The following is a 24,698-nucleotide window of genomic DNA, read 5'->3' on the forward strand; positions in this document are numbered from 1 at the left end:
GAGCCAGGCTGGTTTTAGGTTCTCGCTGCTCTGGGAGAGTGGAGGTTCTTCATGGAGAGAGCTGGGCCACAGTGTGTGATGCTGACTTTAACCAGCAGGATGCAGAGGTTGTGTGTCGAGAGCTGGGCTGTGGTTCTCCTGTGAAGGTTCTGGGAGCAGCTGCGTTTGGTAGAGGGGAGGGTCAGGTGTGGTCAGAGGTGTGTCAGTGTAGAGGAAACAAATCTCACTCACTTCTGTCCAAAATCATCTTCACTCAAACACAACTGCTCCCATGATAATGATGTGGGACTGGTGTGTGCAGGTAAGAACTGCATTCAGCACAATGAGCCTGTGACTTCATCTATTCCTACTTAGACAGCCCTCTGTCTCAGTAGCTCAGCCCTGTGCTCCATTACCTGTTTGCCATTAAGACCTGGTGAAATTAAATATTTGTGACTTATTATATTGTTTGTTTGGGGTGAGGGTGTTATGTTTGTGCAGCATTACTGTTCTGGCATTTGTTTTTTTAGTGGATAATAGTGTAATAAAGTGTAGGGGATCTGTGTTTGTCTAGAATACCTTGCAGTGTGAATTTAAAAACATTAAAAACACAGCTAGCAGAAACTTCCTGGTGGATAGCACTAATTATAAACACAATAGACTTTGGACAAATGTAATGAGTTTCTCTAGTCTAACAGACACAAGAGACTGTTGTTTTGGAGATAATTTGTGGATTTTTGGAGCTGCAGTAACACATTACACAAAATGGCTACAGCAACATGTATCCATGTGAATCACATGTAATATTCTGGGTTGGAGTGGAACAGACTTAGAATACTTGTACTGGCAGCACATAGTTTAAAAGCAAGAATGGTGAATTAAGTATGTGTCTACTGTTCTGTTCCTCCAGTCCATTAAGCAGGTAACAAGACTGGTGGAGGTCATATAGTGTCTGGAAAATAACTGCTCACAGGATTGCCAACAAATTAAAAGTCTATGTGTATCTTTTTTATTTTTGTTATTTTGAAACTGTAAAGGGAAAAAATATTAAAAATGCTAAATAGACGTGTCCACTTCAATGTTATGTGTTCTAAACATTAGGTCATTTTTATTTCCTTCTGTAGTCACAATAATATACATTTTGATTAGGGGTGTCCTATGCTGGAGTTATCTGTTCAGGTAAAACACTGTAAACAGGGACTGTACATTATCTGCCATGTAGGCAAAGTGTACAGCACATATGATTTTTCTTTTTAACCCACCCTAAATCCTTGTTGATTGCCAAGGTAAATTGGTATGTTTAAACTGAGCAATCACCAAACTGTGCTGTACACTGGAATTCTCAACCAACAATTAATTTACTGATTTTTTTTTTTTTACTGATTTCATAATTTTGCTGATCCATATTAATTTGTTTAATGTAATTCATAGCTTTACTGAACTTATTTTGAATCCTTATACTCTCTTTAGTTTTTTCCAATGCATTTATGAATCATTCATTGTGCAATATTTAGCATCATCATGCTTAATCATTTATCATTACTGATAAATAAGCTTTCTTTTTTTCATGGTAATTTTTAGGTGTCCTGCTGGTTAATGGCTCTCGCTGCTCTGGGAGAGTGGAGGTTCTTCATGGTGAGAGCTGGTTCACAGTGTGTGATGCTGACTTTAACCAGCTGGATGCAGAGGTTGTGTGTCAGGAGCTGGGCTCAAACACAACTGCTCCCATGATAATGATGTGGGACTGGTGTGTGCAGGTAAGTGTTTTTCAAAAAAATGTTTCCCATTTTTACTCTTACTAGTTCATAATTCGGTAAATTTTTCTTGTTCTTATTTTCTCTTACACAGACAGTGTGAGGTTGGCGGATGGTGGCAGTCGCTGAGGAGAGCAGAGGTTTTTCACAGAGGACAGTGGGGAACAATTTGTGGTGCTGGTGCAAATTTCATAGCGGTTTTGTCATGTGTAAAGAGTTGGGCTGTGGAGAGCCGTTTAGGACTGATGCAGCTGTTCCAGGATCTGCACCGATCTGGATGAGTCATGTGAAGTGTACTGGATCAGAGTCTACACTGAAACACTGTGGATCATTAGGGTGGGGTGAACACAGCTGTAATCATAATATGGATATTGAGCTTACCTGTTCAGGTATGTTTTAATTAGACAAAAACTGTAATACGTACGTATTACATGTATTACATTTGTGAACTTTCTGAGAATGTTTCGACACATCATAGACAAAATCAAATCAGAGATCATATGATGGAATGTCACTGTTTTGTATACCTATTCCGTATTAAATATTCTATTACATAGTAAATTCTGACAGTTACAGCTAATGTGAGAAGCAGTGATGTTTTTTTTTAACATTTGCTTTGACTTTTATTTAATTGCTGAAAATATTAACCCAAGATATTGTCTAGTCAGTTTCATTTTGTTTGATAAAATTTAATTCAATAAAAAAGGGTCTGCAGTACTGATTTGCTAGAGCACAACATTTGTTTTCAAAATTATAACCTGAATGAAACAAAATGCATTAGTCCTTTCCACTTCCAGACAACTTCTCAAACACTTTATGTGCCAAAACAAAACCAGTCAACACACTGTAATTAGAAACATAGTGCCATTTCCAGCTTAACAATTTAGTGCTGGACGATATGACAAAACTTATGTCACAATATATTAATTTTAGTCGATGTGTTATCGTTTTGATATAAATGTGTACAGCTCAACTGAACAACTTCCTGATGTGTACATTATCACACACTGAGATTGCCAGACTATGGTATTCTATACCACTCTGCTGTTTCGCTTAAAAAAATCAGTCAGTAAAGATGCTGTAAATACTGTACATATCTTAAAAAAATGTTATAAATTGATGCTCCTTTATTTGTATGCAAATTACAAAAAATATAAATGAAGGTCACACATGCCAGATATTCTAGGCTACTCTAAAATAGTTAACATTTTTTACATTTATTATTACAATAACAGCTTAAATGCTTTGCTGTGTAATAATAAAATATACCAGCCCTGCTTAAAATGATTAAAAATAATATGCAAATATGGACAGAATTTAGATATTTAATTATATTTTGACCAACAAAAAAAGTCAGAATAAAAAAAAAAATGTTTTTTTATTGTTTTTCTATAAATCTTTTGTTATGATTTTAAAAAGTGGCGGATTAGCCACTATGGCTATTTGGCGATGCCAACTGTTTTCCTAGCTAAATTAATCTATATTATTAACATGGATGAATTGGATAGATTATGTGGTTTGATATGATCTGTGAACTGGGATCTAGCGTCGGAGGTCAGAGGGCACAAAGTAGGGTAATTAATGAGCAGTATTTTTATTATTTGTGTTCATTTTTTTATTCATTAATGAAGTGAACATGTTAATTTGACAACTCTAGTATTTTTTCATCTCATTACTAGCCTTCTGTTTTGTTTAGCATTTGTCTATTATACAAGTCTTTATTTAATCTGATTGTGAGAGAGAGAGAGATTTAACATTTTTGCATTACACACAGATCACAGGACATCCAGACTTGCTGATGGTCCTCATGTTTGCTCTGGGGGAGTGGAGGTTTTTCATGGAGCGTCTTGGTTCACAGTGTGTGATGCTGACTTTGACCAGCAGGATGCAGAGGTTGTGTGTCGAGAGCTGGGCTGTGGTTCTCCTGTGGAGGTTCTGGGAGCAGCTGCTTTTGGTTAAGGGAAGGGTCAGGTGTGGTCAGAGGAGCTTCAGTGTAGAGGAGATGAATCTGAGATTACTCTCTGTCCAATAACCTCTTCACACAAATACAACTGCTCTCATGGTAATGATGTGGGACTTGTATGTTCTGGTACAGTATAATATGTGATATTATTGTCTAACATTTCTTTATATAATATACAGTATAGGAGAGAACATGCTCTTTTACGAGTCTCTTGGTTGTAAATTCAGGTCATACTCAGGCTCGGCTGATGAACGGCTCTGACTCCTGTTCTGGTCGAGTGGAGCTCCAGTACCTCAGTGAGTGGGGTACAGTGTGTGATGTAAGCTGGGATATGAGAGCTTCCAGTGTCCTCTGTGCTCAGCTGAAGTGTGGGAGTGCTGTGGCTGTGTTGGGGTCAGACTGGTTTGGGGAGGGGAGTGGCCGGATCTGGGCGGATGTGTTTGATTGTCAGGGAAACGAAACACACCTGTTAAAATGTCCCATTTCATCATGGAGTCGAACTGCATGCTCTCATAAACAGGATGTTGGACTCATCTGCAGTGGTGAGCTTTTAAGAATCTTAAACATTCTTATCAATGGGCTGTAAAGTGATTTTAGGAGGAAGTGCCCTTATAATGTTCTTATATATATTTTTGTTTACTTCACTTCAATTAATTTACTAATGTATCTCAGTTTTGAACATGTATATACATTTCCATAGACAATTTTGATTTCTGAAAATCAATTTCTAATTTTGCTCCATATATAGCTCAGCTAATGCAGCAGTACCTGTAAAAAAACAATATGTTTAATTTCTAAATCTGATTTATTTCAAGTGCTGTAAAACAATCTTATTAAGCCTGTAAAATCTAAAATATATTTGTGGTACTTTCAGGTTCTTCTCTGGCGTCTCATGAGGGTGTAGTGAGATTGTCTGGAGGGATGGAGTGTGAGGGGGAGGTAGAGGTTTTCTTCAGGCAGGACTGAAGGAGAGTTCTGCTGGACTCCTGGAGTGAGTCTGAGGCCTCTGTGGTCTGCAGACAGCTGGGCTGTGGTTCTGTACTCAACATCTCCAGCTCCTCTTCATCCAGTCCTGAACACAGCTACATGTGTGTGACGGGTTTCAACTGCTCTGGGAGTGAAGCTCATCTGAGGAACTGCAGCAGCTCACAAGCAGTTAACTGCAGCTCCACGGAACAGCTCTACATCACCTGCTCTGGTACATTTAATTCAAATTATTTGGAGTTGTAGTGAATAATGCCTGTTGTTAGGGGGAAATTGTTTTATTTTGTTTTATTGTAAGAGTTATTATAATTATTATGAATCTGAAATGAACCAATCATCATGTGACTACGGGTGAACTAAGAAATCATACTTTTAACTGGTTTCTCTTAATTTTAGGCTACAGCTTCATCAGGCTGGTTGGTTCTGGTGGAGACTGTGCTGGAAGGCTGGAGGTTTTCCACAGTGGATCATGGGGGACAGTGAGTGATGAATTGTGGGATATTGAGGATGCGCAGGTGGTCTGCAGACAGCTGCAGTGTGGAGTCGCCCTCAGTGCTCCAGTACCGGTACCAGCCCGGTTTGGATCTGGAACTGGACCCATATGGCTGAATGAGGTGGAGTGTGAGGGGAACGAGGCGTCTCTGTGGAACTGCTGATATCAGCTGTGTGGAGAGGATGAATGTGGACACAAGGATGATGTAGGAGTCGTCTGCTCAGGTACAGTGTGCTGATTGCTGGTGTTCTTACATTGAACACTTCACCTGTCAGACCTCTAAATTTTCTCTTCAGTGCTGAAAGTGAGACTTAGTTAAACTCTTAAAATAAGACTTGTTAAACCAATCTAAAGTTGTTGCCATGTGGGTCAGCCAGACCTCTTCCTGTACCTTTTTTTTCTTGTTTTTTTGAATGTGTCAGAATGTATCTAAAGGGCAAACTAAATTGTTTCAAATTGATCTGTATTTTGGTGTCTTTTTTTAGGTATTATGATAAAAGTGCAGTTTACTACAAAGTCAGCAGTAGAGTGCAGTAACACATTCTCTTCTAACTTTACTACAGACTAAGACTTAATTTATTCTTATTTTTGCGCCAATTTCCAAAGCTTTCTTTAAAACAAATATATTCAGGTTTTTTTTTTTTTTTTTTTTTTTTTTTTTTTACAATATACACTTTTTTGGGGTCCTTTTCTGTTTAAAGGCCCTGGCACTGCTAACTTTTGTACCATTTGAGCACACTGGATTTTGTACCATTTCAGGTTATTAACTGGGCTGGAGAGCTTAAATGGCAAAAATGGGGGTGTTCTAAAACTTTTAATTAATAGTGTAGATTCATTAAGTTTGTTTTAAACTACATGAAAACTCCAGGGTCTAACATAAAGCATTTTCTCTCATCAGAGTATAAAGTGATCAGACTGACTGAGGGCTGTGAGGGGAATCTGGAGGTGTTCTATAATGGAACCTGGGGGAATGTGTGTAACAATGGGATGGATGTAGAAACAATGTGTCTCATCTGTCGGGAGCTGAACTGTGGAAGATTTAAGACTGAGAGAGCTACCAAAGCACGAGTGGAATCAGCTCCTAACTGGCTGGATGATGTAAAATGTAGGAAACATGACTCTTCTCTGTTTCACTGTCCATCTTCATCCTGGAGTCAGAACAATTGTGATAGAAGCAGTGAGGTGACTCACATTACCTGCTCCGGTATGTTGTTTTTCTTTGTAGTAGATGAGCATGAGTAAAACAGTTTTTCATGGAAAGTTGTGTTGAAAGAAAGTGTTGTGGTGACCGGATCACCCTCACTTTTCCTCATCCTCTTTCCCTGTGTAAGTGTATACAACCTGAGTAAATATAAAATAATTTTTAAATAATCATTTTATTTATTAAAGGGAAAAAAATATCCAAACACCCCCTAAAAAATAAAATGATTAATTACACTTTTTGGATAGATGAGTATTCAATTTCACTTAACTCAACCAGGCCTGATTACTGCCAGACCTGTAGAATCAAGAAATTCTTTAAATTCCTTTATTCCTGATCATTTAAAATGAGCTTTTTTTTATGTTTACTCGGGTTATCTTTGTCTGATGTTAAAGTTTTTTTTTAATAATCAGAAAAATATCAGTATATCTGTAGAGGGCAAATACTTCTTCATGGCAATGTATGTGTGCAGGATTGCTTGAGATTTTTTGGGACTACAAGCTACACCTTGCTGTGCTTTTTACACTCATCTGGTCATGCTGGGAACACATTTTAATAAAAAGTGTAAAGTGTATCAGAAAAAATTAAATTTGTGAGTGAAATAATAAGATATTTTACATTGAATTACATTACATTTGGCAGATGCTTTTGTCCAAAGTGACTTACAATAATGGTGTACATTTACTAATAGGAGCCTGTTCTGTCCGAAAATCGCACTGAAAAAGTTTTTGTCATTGCTGGAATAGTTCGGTGGGGTTAGAGAAAAAGAGCAGTCTGGTGCAGCTTGAAGTTTCCTGTGCGCCCTGTTAGAATGCCTGGTGTTATTTGAAAATCAGCACAACCAGACTGACTTTTAATTCTGTGCGTTGGTGTGAAATGAGGGGGTTTGCCGCTCAATTGAAACTCTCAATTGTTATTGCTGAGATCATTATTTTAGTAATGAGTTTAGTAGTATTGATTTGATTTTTGTAGTATTTATAGCATGTGTCTCCATTTCTAGGAGAGAAGAAACAGCTTGCATTTGAAAACCTTCAAAAATTCTTCTTATTTCCAAACCAGGGTCAGTGCTCAAGTACGAATATTTGACTACCACTCCATTCACTACTTGAATAAGTATACATATTAATCAGATTTGTTCGTGCCTACATTCTAACTTGTTTTGTCAAATAATTCTAAACTTCCCTTTTCATCAGTTGATCTTTGATTTGAGTGAAAACTGATTAAATAAAAACACTAATGCAGTTTGCTGTAGTTTTGTTATAAAAATGTAATATTCATGTGTCTGTTCATGTGTGATGTAGATTACATGCCTATTAGGTTGAGAGGAGGAGAGGAAATCTGTTCTGGGAGGTTGGAGGTGTATCATAATGCTGAGTGGGGGTCTATATGTGCTGATCTGTGGGACATCAGGGATGCTCAGGTGGTCTGCAGGCAGCTGGGTTGTGGGCCGGCGCTGAGTGCTAATAGAAGAGCTGTTGATGGTTCTGGTGGAGGAACTATCTGGATGAACAGAGTGAAGTGTAGAGGGAATGAGATTCACCTGTGGGACTGTCCTCATTCCCTGAAGATCCACACTGGCTGCTCCCACAGTGCTGGAGTCCCCTGTGTAGGTGTGCGAGAACGTTTTTTAATCTAGTATTAACTTCTCTTAAGATAACTATGGTTATGTTAAGCAGTGTACTCTGTATTTCAGTCAGGTTCAATATTATTATTATTGTGCTCCTCTGACCTGTAAAAGGGAGAATAGCATTTATATTATCGCTGATTTAGGCTCACAACACTGATAAATACACTAAGTAACATTGGCAGACAATAATGCAACAATATTTTTGAAAATACCTACAATATTACCATATCAGCCATATACTTCTTTTGTTTCAAAGACAATAAACACAAAAACAATAAATACCATTTCTTAAATAATGCTGCTCTAATCTCTTTCTCCTTCTGTAACCTCTTTTTCTTGACCATTTTTATGATATTTCTTTCAGACATATTTGTCACCTTTTTCATCTGAAACAACTACAACTTACACCACAGGTACTCTTTTACTTAGTTCCTTTGTGTGATTTTTTTTAAGTTTAAACAACACTATGCAGTGTTCAACAGTGTTTTTATTCTGTGTTTTCAGTACCAGCACAGCTAACAGAGAAAAAGACAGTCCCTCCTTCAAAAAATCCATCATCTAATTTTCCATACATCTATCCAGTGTCTCTCCTGGTTCTGGGATCTGTGTTCTTCCTGGCCTTAGTGCTTCTGGTTGAGAGTTTCACTGAAGGCAGTCTATAGTTTCACACAGTATGTAAAGTGGATCTAAGGTCAGATATCAAATAGCAATTCTGAGTGTTTAAATGACTATAAATGAAAAAACTACATGCAGTAAATCAATTGTAGCATTGTTACCTTATCTTACAGGTTCAAAATAATGTGTTACTCCACTGACTATAATAGGAAGAATTACATATCTGTTACTATCAATTCAGGCCTGTACTGCTGTTAAAAAGCAGAGGAAAGGGATGGGGTTTGTTAGCCAACTTTCCCATTTCACCTTAAATGGTGCAAGAGACAGCAGAGGCTGCATCATTTAAGGCGGAACAGAACAATTAAATAAAATGAAAGCTAATCCAAGCTCCCCATAACAGGAATTAAGAAATTGACAATTGTTCCTTAATCACCAACCTTTCTGAAGACATACAATGCCATACAATTAGCTAGGTTACTGAACCTTAGTGCTTCTGATGACGTATCTGGTGCATGAAGTGTTGTCCCAATTCTTATGGGGAGGATTTCACCCTTTACACTCAAAGAATGGTTGGGGTAAGTGGTAGGGCCATGGGGTGAAATGGGATTGGGCTTAAAGCCTCATCTCATTTTCAGACTTACAAATACATTTTTTTGCTGTAGATTTTGATTAAATAATTGAACTTTGGCATTCTGACTGTTCTGATCTCCTTTAACAGAAAGTTTTATCTCTGAAGATCAGCATTCAGGATATGAGGACGTAGATGAGGAGCTTCTCTCAGGTAAGTTGACATATACTGAATGTGTGTTAGAATTTTTAATGCAGAAGAAAAAACATATATATATTTTTTGTTTTATAGAAAAAAGTTCCATGCAATATGTGTAGGGTTCTGAAGTGTTTTAGCAGTTAGCATCAGGCTTCAGGCCGATAAGACTCACCCCTGAACGGGAAAATAGTGAGCGTGGTAAGCGGGTAATGCTAATGCTAAATTCAATTTATCTTTGACTACTCCAGTATATCCATGTCTGGCACAAGTTAAAAACAATGTCTTGCCTACTGTACAGTTTGTAATAGTGATTTTAGGATTGCCCAGGGGTAACTAAAGGATTACAAAAGGCATATTGAGGTGAGTTAATATCCTTTGGTGTGTGGGAGTTTTTTTTTTTTTTTTTTTTAAAGGGACACACTTTGATTTGTCAACCAGTTCTGATCGCAGAGGGCGACAGTACCAATACATTGAAAACCCCTTAGTATTTTAAAAGTTTGAGTCTTTGGGTAACAGTGTCTAGCTGCCATCATCATGATGCTGCTGTGCTGCAATGCATTTTTTAATTTTTACAGAAAACTATGGCGAGGTCTATGATGATATCATACCTGCTGAAGAGAGCCCACACATTACAACAGGTTTGGATATTTTAATACGTACGATTTATTGTGGACACATGGTAAACATGCAAATTATATTTGCTTTTCACCTTAATCAAAAATATATCTATATATGTCTGTGCAGCATACATTATTATGGTTTTCTATATTATGATAATAAAGTGTGATTTTTTTCACACCTATAAAGAATGTGTCTTCTTTTTTTTTTTCATTTTTAAAAGCACACTGAGCAACATGTTTCAGTTAATTAATGCATTTCATACTGTTTTAGATAAATAAATTAATCATTACAGAGAGAATAAAGGTTTTCTCAACCACCCTTGTGGTCCCATGGGCTCACAAGTTCCTGGCAGCGCCAGAGTCGGCCCGTTTCTCATTATAGATTAAGCAAGTTTGGACTCTTGTACTTTGTCAGAACGAACTTGGTAAGTTCGGCTCACGAGTGCATACTCCAGAGAACAGGACTTTTATTTTGTAATTGAAAATTTTATTTTGTAAATGAAAAAAAAGCTTCTTCTGATTTGTCACTGAAAATGTTTGATAATTTCCTCTCCTCTTTCTAATAAGGTCATAGTGAGTGTGATTGGCGGCTGTGGGGAATCTCTCTCTCTCTCTCTCTCTCTCTCTCTCTGTCTCTGTCTCTCAGTCTCTCAGGTTCTTGAGTCTTATCTGGCTGAGTAGAGGTAAAGCTTGTTCTGCTGCTGAGTTGAGCAGTGTGTGTGCAAGAGATGGACATCCGAGTTCTACTCATTTTTCTATTGACCACTGTCACTCTCGTCACATCTGGTAAGTATAATATTCTGGTAAAAAAAATAAATAAATAAATAAAAAAAAAAATATATATATATATATAATATATACAGCATATTTAAACTAACTTTGTGGACTGTATGTATACTGGCCTCTTTTTCTGTTAGGATGTTGTTGGAAAGGCAGTGAATGGTATAAATTCCTTTATCCTAGAAGAACTTAACTACTTTCTCCACATCGGGCCGGGGATTGTTGTGCACCGTGAGAAACCACGGACTCACTGCGCCAGCGTAGGGTCTTACAATGGGTTCAAGGATTTCATCTCAATACCTAAGAGCAGGCAGGGTACTGTTGTCTAACCTGTAGAGGCCTGGGCATCTACAGGCCTCCCCAGACCATCACTGATCCCCCACCAAACCAGACATGCTGAATGATGTTGCATAAAGTGGCATTTAATTGAAAAGTATATATTTCCTTTTTGATCTTATATTCATGTGATTTACACTTTGCTATCATCCAGTCAACCCATTTTAGTATTGCTATAGAAGTACAAATTAGTGAACTGATTTCTTATGATCTCTAAATGGGAGCTTTTGATGTCCATGATTTGAGTATTATTATTTGAGTATAAGTGTAATTATTCTCTGATTATCAGTGTGTTTGTTTTTTTTCTCCACACAGACAGTGTGAGGTTGGTGGATGGTGGGAGCCGCTGTGCTGGGAGAGTGGAAGTTCTTCATAGAGGACATTGGGGAACAGTGTGTGATGATTACTGGGATATGAGAGATGCTGCCGTGGTGTGTAGAGAGCTGGGCTGTGGGGAAGCCATAGATGCACCACGGAGAGCTCGCTTTGGATCAGGATCAGGACCGATCTGGGTGGAATATGCTAACTGTGCTGGATCACAGTCTTCACTGAAGAACTGTAGGTCGTATGATTGGGGTAGACAGAGATGTAATCATGATGAAGACGCTGGTGCTGTTTGTGCAGGTAAGATGCAAAAAAATAAAACATATTACACAGAGATGTAAACAAATGTGATGAGGCCTGTGTTGGAATGTACTGAATTAATTAAACAACTGTTAGTTGTTTTATATACACCCCTGTAAAAAAAAACGTCTTTGTAACATGAAAAGTTTAAGCCTGAACCTAAATTCACTTTCATACATTTAATAAATGGATTATTACAGAGGTGGTTTTGAATGCTTTGGTTTAGAATTAGCAACTAAGAAATAATATATATATATTTTTTAAATCCTTGTATTTCAGTTAATGAAAAGTGCAAAATATAAAAATCACTGCCCCATATCATTTAATTCCCTTCTATTCAAATTAACCTCCCAGCCCTCCCAATGCTGTGTGTTAATATTAACGTACATGTTCTCTTTGCTCTTATAAACACATTGTAGAAGTCAGACTGGTGGGCAGATCTCACTGCTCAGGGAGAGTGGAGGTTCTTCATGGAGAGAGCTGGGTCACAGTGTGTGATGCTGACTTTGACCAGCAGGATGCAGAGGTTGTGTGTCGAGAGCTGGGCTGTGGTTCTCCTGTGGAGGTTCTGGGAGCAGCTGCTTTTGGTAGAGGGGAGGGTCAGGTGTGGTCAGAGGAGCTTCAGTGTAGAGGCAGCGAATCACAGATTCACTTCTGTCCAAAATCATCTTCACTCAAACACAACTGCTCCCATGATAATGATGTGGGACTGGTGTGTGCTGGTAAGAGCTAAATGGCTTATGTATTAATTTTGAGATTCAGTCTGATTTTTCAGATTTCTACATCTTTTCCTCTCTCTCTTTCTCTCTCTGTTGTACAGACAGTGTGAGGTTGGTGGATGGTGGCCATCGCTGTGCTGGGAGAGTGGAGGTTTTTTATAACAGAACATGGAGATCAATGTGTGGTAAAAACTGGTAAAAACTGGGATATAAGAGATGCTGCAGTGGTGTGTAGAGAGCTGGGCTGTGGGGAGGCTGTATTTAAAAATGTTCAGTTTGGACCAAGATCAGCCTGGATGGATGATGTGAACTGTAGTGGATCAGAGTCTTCAGTGAAGCACTGTAGATCAGCTGGATGGGTGGAACAAATTTGTAATCGACTTGCTGGAGTCATCTGTTCAGGTGAGCTCTCCTAAATCTTAAAATACTTGTCGTTGGAATGTATATCAGTTGTGCACAATTTATTTATTATAGCATTTCTTCCTAATCTGCCATAATCATGACCTACTTTCACCTATATTAACCCACTTTTATTTGGTTAAGACCACTAGATCAGTCACTGTTTGCTCAATCTCAGACCTGGTTTTGCATTTAAAAAATAATGTGGCAAATTACTGTATAGAAGAAAACTATAAGCTGTAATAAACCTAGTTAACACTTATAATACAGCCTGTGTTTTAGAGCTTAAGTTCCCATAACTTACAGTGTGATTTCTCTGTATGAACTAGCACATACAAAATACTTACCGGGTCTTACTAGTACTTAAATGTAGGTAATAACTTGATATACTAAGTCAAATTATTAAAAAAGCAAATTATTATATGGAGATGAAAAGTGATTTTCACTATAAGACAATACTTAATTATAGAAAGACTATTGCTGTAGGCATGATGGAGAAATACATTTTTGTAATCTTTCCTTTCTGGTAGAAAATAATGGATTTCCATGCAGAAGTCCCATTCACAAAGAAACAGGCGTTAATATTTTTTAGTTAATTACAGTTACACCTTAGTTCAGTGGTACATGGCCAGAGTTTTTATCTTTATATATTTTAAGCAGTTAATTAGTACATTTGTTTGTGTTTAGTGCTTATACTGTTAATTGACTCCATGTGTAAGCCCACACTGCAGTTTTTCACTGTCATCAGTTCTTCACTAATATTAGTTTCATCGGTCCTACAGTAGAACCCTGTGGAACTTCTTAAGGTTTCCAAGTACTTAATGCTGTGTGTTAATGTTAATGTACATGTTCTCTTTCTCTTATAAACTAATTTAGGGGTCAGATTGGTGGGCAGATCTCGCTGCTCTGGGAGAGTGGAGGTTCTTCATGGAGAGAGCTGGGTCACAGTGTGTGATGCTGACTTTGACCAGCAGGGTGCAGAGGTTGTGTGTCGAGAGCTGGGCTGTGGTTCTCCTGTGAAGGTTCTGGGAGCAGCTGCTTTTGGTAGAGGGGAGGGTCAGGTGTGGTCAGAGGAGCTTCAGTGTAGAGGAAACGAATCTCAGATTCACTTCTGTCCAAAATCATCTTCACTCAAACACAACTGCTCCCATGATAATGATGTGGGACTGGTGTGTTCTGGTGAGAGCTACATATTTTATTTATTTTTTCTTTTTAGAGTCTTGATGAAAAGATGTTCTTTTCTTAGTGGTCAGTGTATAATGTACTTCATGAAACATATTCTTCTTAATTCTTTTATTGATATAGTCCATATTTGTGCATGCTGGAATATAGCACATGTGAATAGCATTTAAAATGAAGTTTTACCAGATTTTAAAAGATGCAAAATGATGTTTGAGTTGTGCATTCAATCTTTCTCTTTCTGCTCTTTAGAAAGTGTGAGGTTGGTGGATGGTGGGAGTCGCTGTGCTGGGAGAGTGGAGGTTCTTCATAAAGGACAGTGGGGAACAGTGTGTGATGATAACTGGGATATGATAGATGCTGCAGTGGTGTGTAGAGAGCTGGGCTGTGGAGAGGCTGTAGATGCACTTAGTGGTGCTTACTTTGGATCAGGATCAGGACCAATCTGGATGGATAATGTGGAGTGTAGAGAATCAGAATCCATACTAAAGAACTGTAAATCAGCAGGATGGGGTAAACATAACTGTAATCATCCTAAAGATGCTGGAGTCATCTGTTCAAGTGAGTTACACTAAAAACTTAGTATGAACTTCTGTAATCAAAAAACCTTTTAACCCACTGCATAATGTTTATTATATTTTGATCATACTTAGGAGTCAGGCTGGTTGGAGGTTCTCACTGCTCTGGGAGAGTGGAGGTTCTTCATGGAGAGAGCTGGGTCACAGTGTGTGATTCTGACTTTAACCAGCAGGATGCAGAGGTTGTGTGTCGAGAGCTGGGCTGTGGTTCTCCTGTGGAGGTTCTGGGAGCAGCTGCTTTTGGTAGAGGGGAGGGTCAGGTGTGGTCAGAGGTGTGTCAGTGTAGAGGAAACGAATCTCAGATTCACTTCTGTCCAAAATCATCTTCACTCAAACACAACTGCTCCCATGATAATGATGTGGGACTGGCATGTTCTGGTAGGTATTTCACTTCCTGACAAACTGACAAAAACACACATCCACCAAATTCAGATAACAGACAGGTGACGGAGACACAAATCCACCAGTTTGATTGATTTCTGTATTGCACAATATTATGAAAAAAGATATTAAGACATTAAAACATTAAGAAACCTTTAATTTGATTTGGCATTTATGTCCTTGAGGGCTAACCAGACTTTTTAAGTTTACAAGGAGTGCTGCAGAGAAGTCAAAAAGCAAAACTTTTATACATATGAAAAAATGTTTAGACTTTGACTATGTTGAATTGTTTTTGGTGACCATTTTAAAAGAAACTTACAAAGTCTTATTTTTTTATCTAAAACTACAAGTATGTTTTTTTTTATGTCTACCATTGATTTACAGGCAGTGTGAGGAATAATAAATTATTTCATTTAGACTAAGATGAGTAATATTTAAGGAACTACACATACAGTGTGTAATGCAACATGTCAGATGTGTGGCATTCCTAATGTGCTTTCACTAATGTGATTTTGCGATGTGGTAGAGTGCTGATCGTGGGTCCAACAGTATCCAGCACTTTTTAGTGGATTAGTGGATTGACCTGTCAATGTGTTTAGCCATGGCATAGCACATCTTTCTTCTGACTAGCCTTGTAATCTGATGCTTTCTTCTGGGTGCAGTGTTTTTTGATGATCAATGTACACAAATACTATACTGTAGGTGACAAGCGAAGACTTGTTGGTGGTCCTCACGCATGCTCTGGGAGAGTAGAGAAGCTTCATCGGAATTCTTGGCTTCCAGTGTGTGATGCTGACTTTAACCAGCAGGATGCAGAGGTTGTGTGCAGCTGGGAGCTGGGCTGTGGTTCTCCTGTGGAGGTTCTGGGAGCAGCTGCTTTTGGTAGAGCAGAGGGTCAGATGTGGTCAGAGGAGCTTCAGTGTAGAGGAAACGAATCTCATATGTACCTCTGACAGACATCTCCTTCCTTGAAACCCAACTGCTCTCACAACAAGGATGTGGGACTAAGATGCTCTGGTATGATGAAATATGTTTGTAAAAGATTTAGATTAGTACTAAACTGTGAGCAATTAGTTTGTAATTACTGTATTTTTTTTTTTATTATTGTATTGTATTATTGTTGCCTACTATTTTTCCTCTGTAAATTCAGGTCACACTCAGGCTCGGCTGATGAACGGCTCAGATTCCTGTTCTGGTCGAGTGGAGCTCCAGTACCTCAGTGAGTGGGGTACAGTGTGTGATGTAAGCTGGGATATGAGAGCTGCCAGTGTCCTCTGTGCTCAGCTGAAGTGTGGGAGTGCTGTGGCTGTGTTGGGGTCAGACTGGTTTGGGGAGGGGAGTGGCCGGATCTGGGCGGATGTGTTTGATTGTCAGGGAAACGAAACACACCTGTTAAAATGTCCCATTTCATCATGGAGTCGAACTGCATGCTCTCATGAACAGGATGCTGGAGTTATCTGTAGTGGTGAGATCTTACAGTTGCAGTATAATAAATAACTGAAAGTTTATTACTCCCTCATTTTAAGGCAAGTAATATATTTTTTTCTCTTCAGGTTCTTCTCTGGCGTCTCATGAGGGAGGAGTGCGGTTGTCTGGAGGGATGGAGTGTGAGGGGGAGGTGGAGGTGTTCTTCAGGCAGGACTGGAGGAGAGTTCTGCTGGACTCCTGGAGTGAGTCTGAGGCCTCTGTGGTCTGCAGACAGCTGGGCTGTGGTTCTGTACTCAACATCTCCAGCTCCTCTTCATCCAGTCCTGAACACAGCTACATGTGTGTGACGGGTTTCAACTGCTCTGGGAGTGAAGCTCATCTGAGGAACTGCAGCAGCTCACAAGCAGTACAGCTCTACATCACCTGCTCTGGTAAGCATTGCACAGTTAATATATGTATAATTTTATTTGTATGTATGATAACATGCAAAAGTGCCTCTATTATCCATATTTTTGAACATTTGAGAATAATTATTTGGCAAATATGAGTACATATACACAACACATATCTTGTGAAAGGAGTTTGAAAACATCTTTTGTATTTGTGTAAATTTTAGGTACATCTAACACAGTCCACAGCTCCATCAGGCTGGTTGGTTCTGGTGGAGACTGTGCAGGAAGGCTGGAGGTTTTCCACAGTGGATCATGGGGGACAGTGAGTGATGAATTGTGGGATATTGAGGATGCGCAGGTGGTCTGCAGACAGCTGCAGTGTGGAGTGGCCCTCAGTGCTCCAGTACCGGTACCAGCCCGGTTTGGATCTGGAACTGGACCCATTTGGCTGAATGAGGTGGAGTGTGAGGGGAACGAGGTGTCTCTGTGGAACTGCAGATATCAGCTGTGTGGAGAGGATGAATGTGGACACAAGGATGATGTAGGAGTCGTGTGCTCAGGTACTTCGTATCTTGAATTGCTCAGTTTGTAATGATCTTGTAATCAAGTACCAATGCCCTATCTATGTACAACTGGAGGTACATTTTGAATAATTAAAGAAGAAACTTTTGCACGTTTAAATCAATGTGCATAACTAGCTAGCTATCTTTCTCCCGCCAGAGTATAAAGAGATCAGACTGACTGAGGGCTGTGAGGGGAATCTGGAGGTGTACTACAGGTGCTGGTCAACGAATTAGAATAATTTGAAATAGTGCTATCATGAAATTCTTTGAATGCATTTTTTGTGCAGAAAGCAAATCAGGTGTTCACCGCACCTGTCCTACTCGTTAGACTAATCACAGAACTCGTTACCTGGAAAAAAATTTGCTCAGCTGAGCTTTCCAAAAGGCCCATTTAGGCCATTTAACTGTGACACTGTTGTTTTATTGAATTAGAATAATGGAGAAACCGTTTCATTGAATTAGAATAAATGCTCGAATTTCTGTTTTCTGTGAAGAGTGTTCACTGTGCAGTATAAAGTCAGGGTTGTGTAGAATTTCTAAGTTGTAAAATCAATCATGGGTAAGCAGCGCGAGCCTCTCAACCGGAATAGTGGCTCAAATTCAAGCCCTTCGACCAACAAGGCTTGACCCAAACTAAAATTGCTGAGCAGCTCGGCATCAGCCAGTCTTCCCTCTGCAAAGCTCTCAAGAAAAACTGCAGCAAGCGCACCAACTGTTCCGGCGTCCGAAAAACTTCTGCTCGCGACAACAAGCAGCTGAGAAAGATCGCAGTCAGCAACCGGTTCAAGTCCACTTCCGAGCTAACCGACTTGTGGAACAAGCAGACCGGCGCTGACGTCTCCAGATCAACCACTTACCGTCGTCTGCGCGAACTCGGCTTCAAATCTCGCGTTCCAGCAGTAAAACCGATGCTGAACAAGAAACAAATGGAGAAACGGCTGAAGTGGGCCAAAGAATACGGCGAGTGGACTGCTGAAGACTGGCAGAAAGTGGTCTTCAGTGACGAATCACGCTTCTGCATCTCCTTCGTTGACCAAGGTCCTCGTGTCTGGCGTCGTGGTGGCGAAACCTACAACCACGAGTGCGTGAAAAGATCCGTCAAGTTTTCCCAGAGCGTTATGGTCTGGGGATGCATGTCCGCTCGAGGTGTAGGGAAACTCTGCTTCCTCAAGAAGACTGTCAATGCTGCCGTATATCAAGATGTTCTGGAAACGTTCCTGATTCCGACTGTTGAGGAACAGTTCGGCGAAGAAGACTTCATATTTCAACAGGATCTTGCACCGGCTCATGCGGCAAAGTAGGGCTGGCCCGAATAGCGTTTTTTGAAAAAGAGGTAAAAAAAGAGGTAAAAAAAAAAAGAAAATCACGGCCCCCTTAAGACATATTCACCCCGGATTTTTGGTGTTTTTATCCCGGATTTTTGTTTTTCACCCCATATTTTTTCTGTGTTTTTAGCCCAGATTTCTTTGTGTTTTCATCCCGGAATTTCTGCTGCCGCACACCGCGTCTTATCTGCTGCGTAAGAATAAATAAAGAAAATAAATGATGTAATTACTATTATTATTAGAAAAATAACAAACAAAAATAAACCCAAAATGTTGACAAAAATATAGTCTAACGAATAAAAAAAATAAGAAACGAAAAACTCCACAGGACCAAAGAAAATTACTAAGACATGTAATACTGAAAAAAAAAACGGAAAAAACAAATACGCGTCTGGGGATAAAAATTAAACAAACCAAACCACACTCAAAGAAATAAATGTATATATAAACAAAACAAAAGAATGGACAAAAACAACAATCCGTTAAAAAAACTCATTTAAATCCATTAAAAAACTCATTTAAAACAATCACAGGCTTTTTGCGCAGAATAATAAAAGTTTCGGTTAGTTTCAGTTTCAAATCATGAAAACAGCTCACCAAAACCTCAACCTATCCTTTATATTTGACAATATTTGATTAACTTACAGGTCCTTACTTATTTTTATTTAACTGAACTGAGTTGTAAATTATTTATAGCCTCGCGCTGAATTCATCTCCCGCTGCGAAAGAGAGAGAGAGAGAGAGAGGCGCAGCGCATTTTGCCTGATTTTAATTAACAGTACATTTGTTGGCTTTAGTAAGTTTAATAACATTAATTTTAGTATACTTGTCAGATCTTATTTATAAAAACTTTTTTTAGAAGACAGAGGTTATTCTGCGCGCAATGCCGCGCCGCTGCGCCAAGCACCACTTTGCGTGCCTGACATTTCAGAGTGCTGGACGAGATTTTAATTCATGAATTAATATATTTAATATTTTAATAAATTTGCCCTGGTGATAAGAAACGAATGCTAACATATAGCTTTATATTTCTGTGTATTTCAAATGTTTTAAGTTTTATGTAATTGACGGGCAGCACCACGCGCCAGATTGACAATGTGCTTTATTTTTCAGATATAAAAGTGAAATTCAGTTAAATAATAGCAAAGTTAACTAAAATAAATTTATGTTCAGTCAAAGTTATTTTCTCTTTTAATTTTCCATTTCAAAACTCCAGCATTTGAGTGAGAATAAGCATCTGTTGAAATTTTTAAACAGCAGAATGCCTAGTTACAGTTATTTAGTCTGTGTACTAAACATAAATATAAATCCTTATAACTGACAGAAATAAATATAACTAATAATAATTTATAGTTACAGTGCAGATTTTTAAGTATATATATTTTTTCATAGTTGATTGCTGAAGGCTCTGGGTGTGGTTTATTTTTATGTGGTAAAGATGTGATGGTATGGAGTATTTTGGAGCGCAGGGTGAGCAATCGCGCTAAGCTTTTTTCCGCCGCCAAGATAAAAACACGCCAGAAATTTGCCTCAACACACATCATTTCCAGACCACCACGCCCATCGGTGTTAATATATTCCAAAGTCCAACGCTATTTTAAGGACGCGTGCAAGGCCTAAAAATAGACTGTTGACGGGTGGCAAAGCGCCACGCTAGACGCCTTGCGTGGGGTGTATGATAGGGCTCTTTGTCTGTATGCGCAAAGTCTAAAAAAAGTTCATTCAGCTGCTAAAGTAACGTGCAGTAACGGAGTGTCGAAAATGGTAACGGCGTTATAGTTACAGTCATAGTAATTAGTTAGATTACTCCTTACTGAAAAAAGTAACGGCGTTAGTAACGCCGTTTATTTTAACGCCATTACTCCCAACACTGTCGTCTGGATTAAACTCCCGCTCCAGCCAATAACAGTTCAGTTCTGTCCCGCACGCAAGATATTCTGACGGGACCCGCGAGAACAGAAGTGGTTAGAGTGAGGTGGAGCTCTGGAAAGTAGAAAAAAAACGAATATCCGAATACCAAAATTAAAAACCGAATACCTACTCAACGAACGAATATCCGAATACCCGAATATTCGGGTCCAGCCCTACGGCAAAGTCGACCAAAGATTGGTTCACTAAAAAACAGCTAGAAGTTTTGGCATGGTCGGCCAACTCGCCTGACCTCAATGTCATTGAAAACCTTTGGGCCATCGTCAAGCGCAAAATTCGCGACAGAAAGCCTACTACGCTGGACCAACTGAAGCAGAACATCGCCACTGCCTGGGAAGCTGTGAGTGCGGAAACTTGCGACAAGCTGGTCAAATCGATGCCGCGGAGACTTCAGGCAGTCATACAAGCCAAGGGGGCAGCCACAAAATACTGAGAAAGTGATGATTGTAATTATAATAATTATTCTAATTCAATGAAACGGTTTCTCCATTATTCTAATTCAATAAAACAACAGTGTCACAGTTAAATGGCCTAAATGGGCCTTTTGGAAAGCTCAGCTGAGCAAATTTTTTTCCAGGTAACGAGTTCTGTGATTAGTCTAACGAGTAGGACAGGTGCGGTGAACACCTGATTTGCTTTCTGCACAAAAAATGCATTCAAAGAATTTCATGATTGCACTATTTCAAATTATTCTAATTCGTTGACCAGCACCTGTATAATGGAACCTGGGGGAATGTGTGTGTAAATGGGATGACTGATGAAACGGCAAAATTGATCTGTCGAGAGCTGAACTGTGGAAGAACTGGCAGTGAGTCTTGGTCTAAAGCAAGAGTGGAATCAGCTCCTAACTGCCTGGATAATGTAAAATGTAGGAAACATGACTCCACTCTGTGGCACTGTCCATCTTCTTCCTGGGGGGAGAACAGGTGTGATAATCGCAATGAGGTTGCTTGCATTACCTGCTCAGGTAGGCAGATATGATGAGGTGTTAAAGACTTTAAAGAATGCTAGAACTAATGTAGTTTGTAATTGGAATTTCATAATATTTGATTTTTTGTCCTACCACAGAGAATGGAAATACACTAGATTTGACAAATTGGCTGTGTGATTCATCTTCTCATGAGAGACCGTGCTCAAGTAAGAAAACTTAACATTATCAAAATGATCATGTCTTTGATAAACTACATTTTCTTTCTTTTTGACTGCATGTTCTGCCAGCATGCTTTCACTAATAAGCAATTCTTGTCTTTGCTCGCACTGTTTTATTTGTAGTTTGCATATTTTTTTGCACTTTAACACATTTTAGATAACACTTCTACAGTGATATTTTTAACAAAGGTTTAGAGAGGGATTCTGGGTAATGGAGTCCATCAGAGTGTCTATGTAAGTCTGAGGAATTCAGGTGTAGACAGGACAGGTGTGGTGGATGGGGGTGGGTAATATGGCCCTAAAACAATATCACGATATTTCATGGCATTTATCGCGATAACAGTACTCTTGGTGATATGACAAAACACTGAATTAAAGATATTATTTTAAAAATACACTACTGAAACAAAATAAAAATTAAATTCTGTTTTTGCATATGATATGGCACCCCCCCAAACTACGATATAAAAAAATACAAGACTTTTTATCAGATGGTAACAGACATCAGTGATCAAGAAAGTCATGATACTATTAATGCACTCTATATAATCTATATAATTAATAATAAAGTAAAATTAATAATATTGGACAGATAAAAACAGCAACCCCAGTGGTGCCCTGCAGTGATAATTAGGGGTGGGTGATATGGCACGATATTTCAGGGTATAGTATCGTTTTTTGCGTTTGATACGATATGGCACAGCCCTAGTGGTGGAAATAACAGGTGTAACAGACAGCTTGCTGAAGACAGACAAACTACACTCTATTAGAAGCAATATCTTATTTTAAAAAAATATTAGTTTAAAAAAATCAACTGTTTCAACTAAAACGGTAAAACAAGGTAAGTGCTTTTTTTTTTTACTATGGCTACTTCTGTTTTTTTTTTCTCCTGCTCTCTTCTGCTTGTATATATTTTTCATCTTACAATGCTTTTTTGTGGTTTACCACATCTCTATAAGAACATATTTCATCATACAGTATATACAACTGTTGTAAATGTTTGTAAGACTTTGATGGATAATCATTTTTTTTCCTCTGTGGTGTGTTTGTAGAGCACATTCCTCTGAGGCTGAGGGGAGGAGTAGGAAGCTGTTCTGGATGGCTGCAGGTGTATCATAATAAAACATGGGGGTCTGTATGTGGTGATCTCTGGGACATCAGGGATGCTCAGGTGGTCTGCAGGCAGCTGGGTTGTGGGCCGGCGCTGAGTGCTAATAGAAGAGCTGCTGATGGTTCTGGTGGAGGAACTATCTGGATGAACAGAGTGAAGTGTAGAGGGAATGAGATTCACCTGTGGGACTGTCCTCATTCCCTGAAGAACCACACTGACTGCTCCCACAGTGCTGGAGTCACTTGTGGAGGTCAGAGGAACAGACACAACTGAATATATTTGCCTCCTAAATGTTACAGAAACTTTACACATGCTTACATCACATTGTTATTTTATGCTCACTCACTAGGCTTCCTGTATCATACTTTGCCTTTAAATAATAAAAGAGGACAGATGGGACATTTTGTCTTGCAAGGTCAGGGACCACTTTTCTCCATTGTAAACAGGCTTGATAGCAACTTCGGTAACTATTGTTGATCATAATGTTGGTCACACACATTTGGTTTCCATCATTTAATAATTGTAATGTTTTTGGGAAGGATAGAAAGTAACAATAGTGAGAGTCTGTATGTGCTTTGCACCAGTCTGTCTAGATCATTCTGTGTTTATAGACATTTCATATGTCATCTTCCATAATATTCATCACAAAATTATTCACATCCAATAAAAGGACTGTGTTCATGTATAAATTGTCTATACATTTTGTGTATTTGTTTTTTAGATTCTCAACCACAGACAAGAAGAATCACAAACTCCTCCACCAGCTGTTCCCTCCATCTATCCAGTGTCTCTCCTGGTTCTGGGATCTGTGTTCTTCCTGGCCTTAGTGCTTCTGGTTGTGCTGTTTTATCAGAACAGAGTGCTCAGGAGAGGTAGGGAGATTTAGAGATCATCTAAAATCCACTTTCTGTACTTTCTCTAATCATCATTAGTCCTTCAATCTGTCATCAGTCTTCTCTTCTACTGAACTGACTCCATGTTTCTCTCTGTCTCTCTCACAGTGATCTCTAAGAGGAGGAAGACTTCAGCTGAGCCTGTCTATGAGGAGATTGACACCAGGCTCATCCCTAAAAGAATTACTGTCTCAACTGAAAGTAAGAGTAAAATGTTTTTTTTTTCTCTCAAAGCAGAAATGTCTGGTCTTTACAGAAATAATGTAGCAGTTAATCAAATACTTGTCAGATAACTCTCTTTTCATATTGTTATATTTTAGTAGTGTTTTTTTGTAGATTTTCTTCCTTTGTTAATAAATTACACCAATTTATCTTTTCTTCCCACTGAATAATGTTACACACTTACACATGTGAAGATAAAATTATGTTTGACAGTAATAGTTTATCCAAATAAGAAGATCTACAGTTCTCCATATTTCATACATTTGTCTCATTAACATACACTGCTTTTAGCTTGTATGGGATCCTGGGCAAACCCCTGATTCAGCACTTCTCTCATACCATTTTATACACTGCCTGTATTTGTAATTAATGTACTAAACTAGAAATGTCAAAAAAGTAACCAAATAAATAACTTTACTGCAGGATACACACTATCATGATGAAATAATAGAATTAGTAAAACAACTATTTTTTTTAAACAAGCAAGCCTGGATGAAAATGTTCAGAACAGAGAATTAAGAATGACAAGTATTTAAAATTACGTACAGATACAGTCCAGCATTCATTCTGACAGGTGACTTTAATTTAGTTTTAGTCTTTTGACTAAAACGTATAATAGTTTGTCACACTTTAGTCATTTAGTCAACAAAACATTTTAGCCTAGTCTAGTCAAATAAAAAGTATGTAT

The 24,698-nt window shown here is 38.6% G+C and overlaps 1 protein-coding gene, 1 long non-coding RNA gene and 1 pseudogene across 2 annotated transcripts; all 3 read left to right on the forward strand.

Moving 5' to 3' along the window:
• Positions 1 to 2,454, forward strand: LOC125787459 (uncharacterized). The gene is made up of 2 exons (XR_007429342.1): positions 1 to 1,736; positions 1,828 to 2,454. It is a non-coding gene; the product is annotated as an uncharacterized LOC125787459 (long non-coding RNA).
• A 2,188-nt stretch (positions 2,455 to 4,642) lies between these two features.
• Positions 4,643 to 8,631, forward strand: LOC125787457 (scavenger receptor cysteine-rich type 1 protein M130-like; annotated as a pseudogene).
• A 710-nt stretch (positions 8,632 to 9,341) lies between these two features.
• LOC111192901 (deleted in malignant brain tumors 1 protein-like) lies at positions 9,342 to 24,120 on the forward strand. Its single transcript, XM_049471695.1, has 14 exons — positions 9,342 to 9,397; positions 9,958 to 10,020; positions 11,434 to 11,742; positions 12,162 to 12,307; positions 13,883 to 14,039; positions 14,292 to 14,600; positions 14,693 to 14,995; positions 16,149 to 16,463; positions 16,552 to 16,857; positions 17,043 to 17,378; positions 21,704 to 21,772; positions 22,837 to 23,145; positions 23,617 to 23,767; positions 23,897 to 24,120. Exons 3-14 carry the CDS (start codon positions 11,532 to 11,534, stop codon positions 23,904 to 23,906), a joined length of 2,622 nt encoding a protein of 873 aa, XP_049327652.1. The 5' UTR covers positions 9,342 to 9,397; positions 9,958 to 10,020; positions 11,434 to 11,531; the 3' UTR covers positions 23,907 to 24,120.
• Positions 24,121 to 24,698: the final 578 nt, after the last annotated feature.

The sequence above is a fragment of the Astyanax mexicanus genome, chromosome 24 (genome assembly GCF_023375975.1).
Source record: "Astyanax mexicanus isolate ESR-SI-001 chromosome 24, AstMex3_surface, whole genome shotgun sequence".
Taxonomy (NCBI): Eukaryota; Metazoa; Chordata; class Actinopteri; order Characiformes; family Acestrorhamphidae; genus Astyanax; species Astyanax mexicanus.